This window comes from Pleurodeles waltl, chromosome 1_1, assembly GCF_031143425.1.
Source record: "Pleurodeles waltl isolate 20211129_DDA chromosome 1_1, aPleWal1.hap1.20221129, whole genome shotgun sequence".
Lineage (NCBI taxonomy): Eukaryota > Metazoa > Chordata > Amphibia > Caudata > Salamandridae > Pleurodeles > Pleurodeles waltl.
Window position 1 is genome coordinate 143096381 of NC_090436.1, and position 14679 is coordinate 143111059.

The 14679-nt window shown below is 44.5% G+C and overlaps 1 protein-coding gene across 2 annotated transcripts in view; it reads right to left on the minus strand.

The window, feature by feature from the left end:
* Window positions 1-14679, minus strand: part of DYM (dymeclin) — a 917326-nt gene that overhangs the window by 170678 nt on the left and 731969 nt on the right. For both annotated transcript variants that reach the window (XM_069219181.1, XM_069219183.1), the window contains one exon: window positions 6461-6574. In XM_069219181.1, the coding sequence (XP_069075282.1) occupies window positions 6461-6574 (114 nt within the window). The remainder of the gene's footprint in view (window positions 1-6460; window positions 6575-14679) is intronic.

Sequence of the window (14679 nt, forward strand, 5' to 3'; positions counted from 1 at the left end):
ACTATCAGACATGGATCATCAAGGCAGCTCTAGAGCACATTTTAAAGTGATTTTTGCTTCTATTTGCTATTTTAATTATGTAATTATGTAACAAAAAACAGACTTTAGGTGATTCTCCAACATTTTGACGCAGTCGGGACATTAAAGTACTGGTCATGCAGGTAAAAAGAATGGCCAGGTGATAACCCTAGATGAGTGTTGAAAGGAGAGTTGGAGTAAGAGGAACCATTATAGCACATCAAGTAGCATCCAAAGTGCTAAATGATTGTGATGAAAGATCCACTGCAAGGACAAAGCAAGAACGAGATTGTCTCATTGCACGTAAGTGAATTGATGTCCCCAGGGCCATTATAGGCTCAATGAATGGAGGCCCTTGGCCCCGCTGCAATGTTTAAATTGCCTTGGTGAGGTAGTGGTCCCTGGGGCGGGGGGTCTGTGACAGACCCTCTTCATTATTTAATTTCAGCCCTGGGGAGGTGGCAGTCCCTGGGGCTGCAGGGGGAGGGTTAGCAGGGGGGGACGGGGGGTTGGAGGCACGGACCTCCCGCTTAATTTCACATTTATTCCCGGGGAGGTGGTGGTCCACAGGGCTGTGGAGGAGGCAGTAAGGGCCTTCCCCTTTTAAAATTAATGTTTGCCCCTGGGGTGGGGGGGTGGTCCTCGGAGCGCGGGGAGGGGTAGCCACGTGGCCCCCGACATATTTCTCTGTCATCGCCCCGGTGAGGTGGGAAACCAGCCTTTTGTTTTTGTTTTTTAATGGCGGGAAAGTCCGCAGATCATTTAAAAAAGAGAAATGCTTTTTAGCTCTGGCAGGGTCCGTAAGGGAACCCTAGACCAAGGCTAGCAGCTCAGAGTGATCCTACCCTGGCCCCTTTTCTTTTTTTTCACTTTTTTTCTGGGACTCAGCTGAAGCAAAGTCCCCAGATGGCTGCCAACACACCTTGGTGAAGTGTTTGCAGCCAATCCGATATCAGCACAGGAACAGTTGGATCTGCGCCCCTAGATATCTATATTTTTTTACCTTTAATATCTCTAAAACTACTCAACAGATTTACACCAACTTACAAAAAGCACAATCTGTGCAACAAGATCTACCTGCCATATTTGGTGTAATTCCGTTCCACAGTTAGGGCTATAGACCTTACAGAAAAATGAAAGGGGAAAATGTGTTGTGGGACCGCCCCTTTTTCTCAGCCCCCGCTTGACGAATCACCCCAAAACTTTCCAGACAGCAGCTAAAGTGACCAAAGTACAAGTTGTGAAACTTTCGTGAAGATTTATCAAGTGGGGCCAAAGTTATTGGCAAAACGTAAAATGCTCTTCCAATGGAAACTAGGTCCTAACTAGAACAATCTACTGGCGACAGCCAGTAGGTATTATACGTGTATATATATATATGTATATATATATATATATATATATATATATATATATATACACACACACACACGTCGCCACTTGGTAGTTATAGTAGTTTCTATAGAAAAAGTGTTTAGTTTTTTTACTTGCCTATATCTTTGGCACTAATTGACGAATCTTCACAAAACTTTCCAAACAAATACGACGTTCACAGTAGCTGCTGTCTGGAAACCTTTGGGGTGATCCGTCAAGCGGAGGCTGTGAAAAAGGATGGGTTCCAACAATGCTTTTTCCCCATTTATTTTTCCATAGGGATTTTGAACAGCGATAGCACCCAAACCCCTGGACGGAATTACACCAAATTTGTCTGAAAGCTAGGTCCTGGTCCAGAAAGTGACCTTTTTGTTACTTGGAGTAAATTTGTTAAGTAGTTATTTACTAATTAAAGAAGGACTACATTTGTATATATAGGCACATGAAGGCTTCATGAACCCTTCTGATCTTATGCTGAGATCTGATTGGCTGCCAATACTTCAGCAAGGAAGTGTTGGCAGCTATGTCTGGACTCCAGGAAAAAGTGAAAAAATAAGAAAAGGAGCAAGGGTAGAGTCACCCAGACTCCCCTTAGCTCTGGTGTTGGGGTCCTAGAGGACCCCCCATTTCCCCAGGGCTTAAAAGGTATTTAAAAAAAAACAAATTGGCACGGATCCGCTGAAACTTTTTAAAAAAGAAAAGAAAAAAAGAAAGAAAAGGAGCTACAATAAAAGAGTAAAGGGGGTCTGTTGCAGACCCCCGAATCCCAGGGATCACCAGCTCCCCACGGCCGGCACACGAAGCCCGCTTCCTAACAGCGGCAACTGTCAAACAGCTGCCGCTGGCAGAAAGCAGAGTTTTCATCCGTTTCCCTGCATGCAAATATGCCTGCAGGGAAAAAGATGAAAATTTTGCTCCCACAAGCCAGGGCTGCTTTTTAAAGCAACTCCCTGCTAGTAGAAGCACTGCCGGCTCCCGAAATATGTGGGGAGCCGGCTAGGACTGCGAGGGCCTTGAAGCACCCCCCCAGTCCTGTCACTCTCTCTCTCTCTCTTCTATCCCATAAAAGGATGGAAGAGAGAGAGAGAGGGAGGGAGGAAGAGAGAGCACATCACAGTAAGGATTCACCTATGGCCTAAAAATTAAGGTCACAGAACCTCGCACTGAAAGTTGAGGGTTCTACTCCAAGTGTGTCTATGGTCATTTTCCTTCCTTAATTGATTTTAAACTTCAAATGTTTATGGTTCATACAGAAAGGTGATCTCACTCTTTTTAATTGACAAATACATTATTCTTTTCCATTTGTCCTGAAATATCTTGTTTTAAGTATGTCATTCATCAAAGCCTAAAAAAAACTCTCTCTTTCTCTCTCCCTCTCACTCTTTGTCTCTCTCTAAATTCTTCTTTTTCAATCTTTCTCACACATGCACTCAGTCCCTTACGCACCCACTCACAGACCCACTCAGATCCTTACGCACTCACTCAAAGACCTACTCTGACACTCAGGCACACACTCGCAGACCCACTCAGCCTCTCACACACCCACTCGCAGACCCACTGAAATCCTCACACACTCACTCACAGACCCACTGAAACCCTCACACACCCACTCACAGACCCAAACAGACACTGACACATCCACTCTCACACCCAGACAGACACTCTCACTCCCTGATACACCCTCTCGCACCTATTCTTACAACTAGAGAGACAGGCCATGGCCAACTCCCACTGCGCACCGGCAAAGAGCCCTGCCCTTGCCATGCACTGCTAATTACCCCACAAATTAAAGGATTTATGACATCTTTGATAACATCATTGATAATATCAATGTAATATTTGCAGTACACTTTTTGACATAAAAACTGTGCACGGCAGGGGGGCGAGTTAGAGTTACCTTAGGGCATGAGTTATAGTTAATTGAGATAAATCGAACTATAACAGGTGAATTTCTATGGTTTTGAACATTTAAAATGTGAGCCTAACTATAACATCCCTGTAACCTTTTTTTTTTTTTAAATGAATATATATATATACCGGACCTTCTACAAATACTTTGAAGAAGAAGATTACTACAAGTTGTTGTTGACTCCATGCATCTCAGTCTTAGTACTGGATGTTTTACAGACAATAATGTACTTCGTAACAAAAACTACCACCTTCTGCACCTTCTTCAATACTCCACAAATGAGAATTTGCTTGGGGAAAAACTAATATACAGAATTAAATTATCATTGTGGAACATATAGAACAGCCTCTCTAATTTTTCATACGCTTGCTGCTCAGGCTCTACTTCTGTTAATATATGGCAAAGTGTTATTTGTTTGATACTGTGATTTAGGTATGAACGAAAAGCGTGCTTGTGAGTGTACTTCTACTGCTGAGATTTTTTTGTCAGGTTTGCAACTACCCCAAAGTCTGAGCTGTTTCCACCCTCCCCTCATGGGTTGCTTATGTTAGACGCTGCACTGCTCTCTCTCAGAACTTGCTGTGCTAACACACTCGGGACTGTCCCTACTAACCACTCCCAGGCCATAAATCTAATTACACCCGATATGGATCATAATCCACCCATCTGAGACCTAGAGCTGCAACCTCAATCCATTCTGAGCTGCTCCCACCCCCTTTGGACCCTGCACTTCTCATCTCCATCGACCAACAACTCACCCACTTCCCATCCACCTGGATCTTTCACTCCTCCCCAGACCACATAATGATATGCGTGATCTGCAGAAGTGCCAGGCTGGCTAGCGGAAGTGGGGCCATCAATATTACTCAACAGCTGTGGTTGTAAGAATAAATATTTATTGTAATTTACAGGAATTTTCGTCACTCCTATGAATTAAAACGTTGAACCAATGAAAACCCTAAATTACACTTTTTTTCAGCCAGTAACCGAACCTGTCACAACCACCACTGAAAGTATTATAAAAGAGGGGTGGAGATAAACCAAGGAAAGAAAAAGTGAAGTTGGAGACAGAATGTGTGTGTATAAGACAGAGAACAAATTTAGTTAAAGAACTAGTGGGCAGAGTGTAGTGTGTAAGAGAGAAAGTACATACTCTGACAGGCTGTGTTTGGCAATTTGAGGTCTTTCGCATGGCGAGCTGTTGCATTCCGTTCACCGATTATGCATATGCTGTAAGGCTCTGGGGTACTCTTCAACTGGACATTTTACACGATTAAGGGGACAATTCGTTCTATCTGAGGACATCAATAACGCATGGGCTTCTCATACGTTCTAGGCCCATCACAGAGTTTTGTCATTTTGGTGCTTTCATGATGGAAATGCGTGTTTGAAGTTGTGCATATTCCATATGTTGTGGAATTCAGTTCCATATTCTATCTTTTATGGGCCACTATCCATGGTGATCACCATGAGGTAAAATGTTGCTTGGTGCCCATCTTGACAAGTGGGGAGGATCGGGATGGGCAGGGGTTGAAAGTGGTGGAGGAGATTACAATGATGGGCCTGAGCTTTTTGGACGGACTGGTACCAACTGAAGGAGGAATACAGGTCAGACATTGTTGGGTTTGTGCTGGAGTCTGCACAGGAGGTGGGGTTAGGAGCTATTTGGAGGATGCCCGAGAATGACAGCTGGAGTGTGGGGTAGGTTCGCCAGGGCTGTCTCCTCAGTGGTGGGATAAGGGTCTAGTAGATGTCACTCATATACCTATACTTGTTACACGTGCTTGGAGATTTAACATATTTTTTTAACAATGTTGCAACGTTATTGCCATTCCCCCACCTAAAAAGAATCTCTTGGCTCCATTATAAGTAGAAGCAGATACACGGACACAGACTACAACTGATGACTAAAATAGATTAAAAGGTGCCTCAGACAGAGAGGAGGGAGGGAGTGAGAGGGAGGAGAGGTGGTGGTGCAGTCAAAGAAAATGGTGCTGGAGAGAGAGACGAAAGTGTGGGCAAGTGGGGGTGTGAAAGGAAAGGGTGCTGGAGAGGGAGTGTGCAAGGGTGAAACAGGAGTGAAAGGATGGTGGCAGAGTAGTAAAATGAGTTAGAGTGTCAAGAGTCCAGGATGGGCACTGCCCTTTTTGAAGACCTCAATACATGCATGTAAGTCGTTCTGATGGCCTTTCAACCACCAGCCTCGTACATGTTCCTGTATGGGATGAGGTCCTATGACGCAGCAGTGCCAAGAAACAAGGGTCGTGGGCACCTCTGCCTAGACGGTTGGCCCCACACATCGGGTTTCCCTGCCTCGAGTTTCATCACAGTCAGTATTTATTAATGGCTAAAGTGTGATATGTGTGTGAGTGGGTTCTGTGTTGCTCTTGGGTGGACTAAGCATGGCACTGACTTGGTGGCTCAACAGTGCCTTTGAAAAGCGGACCATCATTCCTGGGTGGATTCCTATAACACTTTAGTTTTAGCAGCGTTTTCAATAGGCGAGTCCTTTATTGCTTATGGATAGACTTCCTGTAATACTTGTTTGGTAGTTTTAATAATGCATTCAAGGAGCTAGTCCCGGTCCTTCATAGGTGGACTCACTGCTGTACTGCTGACGTGGTCAACAGTGCTAGCACTTGGCTCGTCTACTCTGATTCTACTAAACAGACCCTAGTGGAATCCCAAATGATGCACACCAACGAGATCTATATACGATACTGCCCACCCTAAAGGTGAATAGCATTTGCAAGCGCGGCAGCCTCTATTTTCGCAGCAACCTCTAGACTCACTGAGTAGATGCAGCGCCACTGAGCAGAAGGTTGCTCCATCATGCACGTCACCCAAAATGTCTTATTTAGGCCTAACAAACAGCAAGGCTCTTACAACCATGCTCTTCGAATGTTATATCTCACCGGGAGAATGAAGCGATATATATATATAAATACAACCAGAAAATCCAGAAAAGCATTTTAGGCCTTGCATGGGGTATGGATTTATAAATTCCCATTACATATCGTATATAGTGCTCATTGATTGCTTACGTACTTTCATTAGATATATACATACTTACACAAAATTTCCATCCACAAAAACTGTACAACTAAGGTGTTTTTGCCAGTGTAGCAGCCCTTGCACCTCAGAGTGTTGAGCACTTACCTTGAGCCTGTCTTTGGGAAGTGCAACAGCTCCTTGCTTGATGACTTCCAGGACTCGCTCCACTGACAGGTCGGCTCCAGCCTGCTCCAGCTTTGTGGTGAAGAAGCCGATCACCTGGAGAGAAGAATGTGGATGTGTAAACAGCAGCCTGTCTGAGTCTGTGTACACCAACATATTCCACAGACTACTGTGCGATCCTAAGATAACATTAGACTTAACTGATACCGTAGCACCTGGATCACTACCGACAACGCCTGCATAAACCAATTTTCTATTTATATTCAGGCTGGTAACATTTGCCCTTTAAATGAGATCAGGTAATGTAGCTGAAGACGTTATTTAATGGTTATGCCATGTCAGATAGACAAGAATTTAATATTCTTGTCCTAAGAAAAACAGATTATTGGCAGCTAGACCTGGCATCCTTAGGGTGGTCTTACCCCAGACGTTTGTTTTGCCTTTACCTCCCGTTTTGTTGCTAATCTTTTTGTTGCCCTTAGGACTCTGAGCACTTTACCACTGCTAACCAGTGTTAAAGTGAATGCGCCTCTCCTCTAAACATAGTAACACTGGTATAGCCAGAAAGTCATATTTATTTTACATGCATGTCCCTTGTAAAGTGGTACACCATTTACCAAGGGCCTGTAAATTAAATGCTACTAGTGGGTCTGCAGCACCGATTGGGCCAACCACTTAAATTGCTCTGTAAACATGTCTCAGGCCTGCCACTGCAGAGCTTGTGTGTGCAGTATCACTGCCACCCCGACTTGTCATCTAAAACCTCTTGCGAAGACCAAAACTCCCCTTTTTCTTATATATAAGCCACTCCTAAGGTAGCAATTAGGACATGCAAGCTAAAGACAAGTTATGTACTTTTAAGCTTTCCATGTCCTGGTATTGGAAAACTCCAAAAGTCGTTTTTCATATCTGTGAGGCCTGTCCCTCCCATATGCCAGCACTAGGAATTTCTTAAAATACTTATGAGAGGAGTAGCTACATCATGTTTAGTATAATTAGAATGGTAATACGAATTCCTCTTGTAAAGTCTGGCTTCTTGTTACTCTTTTAGAAATACCACTTTTAGAAGATGGGCATTTCTTTGCACTCACTGCCCTTTGCGCCCACAGCCTCTCTCCAACACGTCTGACCTGAGCTAGGTGACAGCTACTCTTGTGCATTCCCTCCTGACACCCACAACACAGGATACTCAACTACATCTGCATTTATCTGCATACTGATGGGTCTTCCTGGGGCAGAGGGTGGTAAGGGCTTGCACTTACACCTCATAGGGTAATGACCAGAGTCCACACAAAAGGGCTGATTACCTCCCACTGATAGTCTGGAGCCGAGGCTGACCTGAAAGGGGGACCTGTGCACTTCACACAAGTTCTTTGTAGTCATCCTCCACATCAGAGGCACTTTTTAGTATAAGTATTGGATCCCTGACCAACTCAAACAGTAAAATTCTGGACTCAAGGAAACGCTGCTAGAGTAAAGACTGCTGTGTGCCAGAATTGCCACTCTGTCAGGATTGACTGTACCAAGGAGCTGCTGCCCTGCTGTGCCGCCCTGCTGTTTCCTGATCTCTTCTTGGTAGCCCAGGACTTATCCACCAATTCCAGAGTGACTCAAAGTGGCTTTTGCTTTACTTTGCTGCTTGTTTTCTTCAAACACCCTGAGCGGCTTCTGCTTTACTTTGCTGTTTGTTTTTCTTCAATCACCCTGAGTGGCTTTCACTTTACTTTGCAGGTTGTTTTCTTCAATCACCCTGCGTTGCTTTGCTGGACTCTGCCCTGCCGCTTTCTACAATCACCCTGAGCGGCTTTGCTAAACTTCGCTGCCTGCTTTCTTCAATCACCCTGAGCGGGCTTGCTGGACTTTACCGCCCATTTTCTTCAACAACCACGAGCAGCTTTTCTGGATACTGGCACCTGCTCGCATCAATCACCCCGAGCAGCTTTGCTAAACTCATCCGGCCGCTTTGATCAACAACCTCGAGTGGCTTTCCTGAACTTGCCCGGCCGCCTTTATCAAAGGTTTGAGCAGCTTCGTACACTAGGATGTTTGCTCATTTCCTGAGGCCCGTGGCAGTGACTTCCCCCTGGTGTCACCGGCGGCCGGCTCATAGTTCCCCTGCGTTCCCTGCCTTCTTTCCGCACCTGGGAACCTCACATTCAGCTGCTCTCCAAGAGGAGCACACCCTGGACATTACCGTAATTTGTGAAGACAACGCGCACTTGTCCCAAGGAGTCCCCGGCACCACCTCTTCTATTCCATCATCATTTATCAACCTTGCTTTACTTAATCCTGCAAAGTGAATAATTAATAATTGACTAATTGGATCTCTGTCATTCTGATCTTGATTTATGAAGATAAACGAGTTCTATTTTTCTGCATTTATGTGGAGTCTTTTTGTGGTGTACCTCCGGTGTTTATTGTGTATGTGTTGCACAAATACTTTACAAATTGCCTTCTAAGTCAAGTCTGCCTGCTCTGCACCAAGCTACCAGAGGGTGAGCACAGGTTAATTTAGCTCTAGCATTTTGACATACCCTGACTAGGATGGTGGTCCCTACTTGGACATGGTTCATACCACTGCAAACTAGAGAACCAATTTCTAACATTGGCTTAACAATAATAAATCATATTTGCATAATCAGGTATCCTCCTAGCAGGATACTTAAGTAGCCTAAACAGCAATAAAACACACATGGCTTCATTACAAGTATGTTGGTAATACTGGTTTAAATTACAGATACAGCAGGTATTCGTAATTTTGAGATGCAGGAATACTATATTATTCAAAGTTTCCCTTCACCCTGGAGACGTCTGAGAAATGGGGAGTTACTGTAGTCATCAGGTTTTAGCCTGAGAATGTCTAGAGTGGGAGGGGCCAACAGCGGAATGCAGAACTCCTGCATCTGATTCTGCGGGAAGTATGTCAGAAATGCACAAACAGTGGAATGGTGACCTAAAGTAATTCTGCTCTAAAGTAAATAATGAAGACTTTCTAGAAGGGATTGTGGAAATGAGAAAGGAGCCCGTGAAATGTATAAATGTAGGCAGATGTCTTCTGTATAATTTGCCATTGTTACTGGGCGGTGTATGGGGAAAGAGCCTCTATGTAGCCATGATGACGCCACTTCTTTAAACAATTTCAACTCACTTCAAGACAGCGTACCAGCACCTTATTGAGAGCAACATACTTTGGGCACCTTGAGGGCCCCCCGGACTCCAACACCCAGCTTGCAAAGTGCCAGAAGGTGCGGTTGTCGTGTGAGCCTCCTGTGGGGGCATGGCCGACCTGCTTCACATGCGGAAAAGCACGTTCTGCATCCCGCAGCGCTGGACAACTCACGAACACCTTATTAGGGGTAACATACTTTAGGTACCATGAGGGCTCCTGGGGCTCCAACCTCAGCTTGCAATGCGCCAGGGGGCACAGTTGCATTGTGAGCCTCCTGGAGGGGGTGTGGCCGACCTGCTTCATGCGTTGAAAGCATTTTCTGCATCCTGCTGCGTGGGACGTGCCCGGGCAAAGCCCAGGCCAAGGGCAGACCTGTCCTGCGCCCATCCGCGCCAGGAAGAAGCAGGGTAGGGCCATCCCCCTTGGTCCCTCAACTGCATATTGTTTGTGGTGCATTGGGCCCTGTGACTGTTGGGGCCATAATCAATTAAGATTTATTCTGTTTTGTACAGGGAAGTCAAGGGAGGCTGGCTGTATATCCCTCCATAAACATAAAGAATCGTATGAACTGGAAGTGGTTGTACCCCAGCGATCTATTTTGCTCCACTTGTGATCTGCAAAGGGAATTGGGTTAGGTGGGGGCCATCTTGGAGATATTGCTGACAGTGTCATTATTATTTTGTGTATTATAGTGCTAAGGTATTAGGCAGGGAGTCTAACTGGATGAGTAAACGTAAGGCCCCCAGAGCAAGCGGAAGAATTTAAGAATAATGAAAAATGCAGGAAATAATTGCACGCTAGCTGAGATTGATGACCTCATAGAACAGGCGGAAATGCTATCGGGGGATAAGCAGAGCGGGAAGCAGAAAACTACCGGTGTCAGACGTTCAAGAATAACTACTTTTTATAAGAAGCATGAAGGTGCACCGGGTACAACCAACACAATATCTGACCCTTCTAATACGCCCACCCCAATTGACACAACTGCATTAAGCTCAAGTGGGGGGAATTGCAAGCCGCCCAGTCTATCCAATAGTGATCTTGCACATGCTGTAAGTGGGTTACCTGGGGTGGAGGCTGTTAGTTTGGGGGCAAGTGGTAAGGCGATGGACAATGTTTTTCCAACTAGAAGATATTGTAATCGTTTTGTCCCCCTCTGACAGACGGGGACATTGGAAACCAATATGATCACATCCCAGTTGGGTGACTTGGGCCCTAGTCAAACAAAGTGTGATGATAAATCTACCCTAGCTGGGGAGGAGGGGATATCCAATGTTGTTGTTGTAAGATAACTGCGTCACAGCTAAAGGGGCAAATTTAAACAATAAAGGATTTGGTGAAAAGCCTCCTGTTAGGGGGTGTAAGCAGTGGATGGGCTTCACGCCCAGATGAGTTGGAGTGCTCCCGCAGACAAGGTGAACACATTCAACCCAAGGTGACGGGGGCCCACTTGGCCAAGCAAGCCTCAGGGAGGAGAGACCCAAAAAACCCTTCGACAGGAATGATTAGCAACAATGTATAAAGGTAAGTTCCATAAGCCCGCAAAGCAGGACTATTCGCCCCATGAACTTTCAAAGTGGACAGACTGATGCCTCAGTCTACGCAAGTAATCCAGCGATAAAGGGAGGCCTCTTACAGCCTGTCTTGCATCATTTGAAAGATTATGATAGGGAAGAGTACTTAGTTTGTAGTGGGAGATCTCGACTATTGTTTAATTTGGATGGGCTGACACAGAATATTAGTGACTGACATCCTTTCAGAAGAGATACCTATAGTCACAAACGCAATAAACTGTTTATGATAAATGTCCCCAAATTGCTGCCAAACACTGCAGAGGATAAAGAGTCACTGAAAATCAAGGTAATCCATTGGATCAGACATAAGAAAGAGTACTTATTGGTTATCCGGTCAGATATGTTATCAGTAGAGCGGTTGTCATTTAAGACCGACAAACTGAATAGGATAGCCTTCACAATGAAAACTTGCTCAATGGTAGATGTACTAATTGCTATGGAGCTGCGAAATACAGAAGCTACAAATCGGGCGATTAGATTAAAATTTAAAAACCTGACTGCTGATGTTCCTCAGGGAGAAGGTACCCCACTGAGCTCTGACAATCTGCTACCTGAAATTCCAACCCTATGAACCCCCCATTTTGTAAATTGACTACCTAGCCCGGTCAAAGAGGGGTGCATGGGTATTCTTACAAGAAGAGTTGATGGCCAGCTACCATATGGGACACTGGACCTTAGTCTAACCAAAGAAAATGAAGCTAATCAGGGGGGCAGGGGAGGGACACGCACTGTACAAATTGAGAAACAGTCTACCTCCATTGCACCTCGTGAAATTTGTCTAATCAAGACTCTTTGATTTCTTGGACTGTAGCAGGCCTAAAAGGCAAAATGATGAACAAGGATTGGCAGGAATATATTGACCAATTCCACCTTTGCCTCTTCCTGGAGACATGGCTACTGGAACCAATGCACAAACTAGGGTATAGAACCTTCCACATTAATGCTATTCCGTCCCTGAAAGGCAGACCTTCAGGGGCATTGCTGATATGGGTTAAAATCACTCTACCGGTCCACGGACATACTAGGAATTCGGGTAAAGATGCAGGTTGGACGGGAAGTTTGTTTACTGTCTAAATTAAGCTGAGAAAGCTCAGTGTGGAATTTCCTACGGTCACTGATCTTGACAGAGCTCTGTGTGCATTGAATCCCAAGGCCACTGTTATTGTTGGAGGAGATTTTGATTGTAGATATGAGCCAATTCTTGGGTTAGAAGTGATATTGGAGGAGGAGGATGGGGCTAGAGGCATCCCTTCCCTTGATGCAGACCCTGTTGTACCATATACTGTAGCCTCTATGCAGATACTCAAGTTGGCAATAGAACACAGCCTCCAAGTGTCCAATGGTAGGATGGAATCGGATTGCCCAAGCGCATTCACATATGTGAAGGGGCTGCATGCTCAAAGATAGACTATGTATTGCTTAGTGTAGGGGAATGGGAATTGGTCAAACATTTTGAAGTAGAAAGCAGACAAGAAAGTGACCATAATTCTCTTTGTTTGTGCCTGAATGAAAGGTCTTCTGATTATGGGCCTCCGGCTGACGGAGCTTTGCAAGTTCAGCCAGTGACCGGGAACAACCATAGTCACTTGGGTGGCCTTCTATACTGACAAAAACAGACATTTTGGCTAGGATTTATACAATTTTTACAGTTATGCTATCTCTTTATGTAGGCTGGCCATCTTCTAGAATCCCGATTATTACTGTACATTCCCTTTTAGCTGAGGAGATAAAGAACAATTTAACAAAAATTACTATGAACAAAAATAAGGTGAACTCATGAGGAAAGATTTTGACTAACCCATGGTATTCAAGAAAGTGCAGAGAGACTAAGAAGAACCTTCTACTATTACTCAAGACCAAGAACAGCATGGGTATTCAAGACGCAAGGGCAGAGTATAAGAGTGCACTGCTGAAAGCGCCAAGACGGAATGAGAGGATTCCAAATGGAAAGATTTAGTTGAAGCAGGGAAAAGGAAAGATAGTACAATGTTTTGGAAGACTATAGCCCACGGTAGAAAAAATGTCTGTGTACATACCAACCAATATACAGATTCCGAAACTTGGACCAGGCATTTCTCCGAATTGTACGCATATACAGATGAACTAATAGTGACCAGTATAGAATAGACGACTGTCTGGTAACAAAAGGAAGCTATCAGGAAGATTGTCTGTCCAACAACAAAGGGGGAGAAACCGAGGTGGCTATTAGGCTTGGCCCCTTTTAATATGGAAGAAACAATGCTGGCAATAGAGGCAATAAAAACTAACAAGGCACCAGGCCTTGATAAGAATCCGGGTGACTTGCTAAGGTACACTAAAGAAGAAGGGGGGCCATACCTTAACCTCCTCTGTAATGCAGTTGCTTCAGGTGCTCCAAATCCTGATATGTGGATAGGAGCTGAAATAGTTCCAATCCACAAAAAAGTAAACAGAGAGGACCCTGCAAATTATAGGCCAATCAGTTTAACAGATGTTTTACTGAAAATATATGCTAATCAAATCCTAAATAGATTGACTATCTGGATGGATGACTATAAAGTACTTACACCTATCAGGCTGGCTTTAGGGTACATGTAGGTATGACTGACCAAGTGTTTAGATGTTTGTGCTTGGTATGGAAGTATGTTAAGTTAAGAAAGAGGCATTTATGTATCGCTTTTATTGATCTTAAAACAGCGTTCAATTTGGTGCCTAGGAGTTGGGTTTATTGTGGTCCTCATTAAAATAACTGAATGTACCAGGGGACCCTTCATTAAAAGTTATTAGGCTACACCAGGGTAATTACGCCAGAGTACGATGGGGAACCCAAGGGGAAGTAACTGATTCCATCACAGTTAGAAGAGGCGTGTGCTAGCCCCCAAGCTATTTTCACTGTATGTGAATGAGGTGGTTGATCATCTTATGAAGTGCACACATTATTCCCCAAGGCTATACGGCTCCCCTGTGCCAGCACTCCTATTTGCTGATGACACTATTCTAATATCACAGATGCCGAAGGGTCTCCATAATCTCTTTAAATCATTCAGCGGTTATTGAGAAAGCAAAGGTCTGACAATTAACATACTGAAAACTAAGCGCATGGCAATTAAACCGCACTGGGGCTTTAAATGGAACCCGACTGTGAATGGCGATAAGTTGGAGTTCGTGGACAACGTTACCTAGGTGCAACCTTGAATTCTCAGATGTCCTGGTCCCCGCAGACAAATAAATTTAAGGCAACACTGGCCCAGAATTCCAGAACCGTTATAAAAATAACCAAACTTCACTGTGTAAGGCACTTTCACCTGCTCTTGAGATATGTAAATGTAAGGCTCAAACAGTAGCCCTATATAGGGCTGTACGGTGGGGGATCAACAGATTGGGCATTCTGAAAAGTGAAGAAAATAAGTGCATGCTGTCCCTGCTCCATCTCCCTAAAGCACCCTACTAATCCCACTTTTTCAAGTTCTGTCAACGGT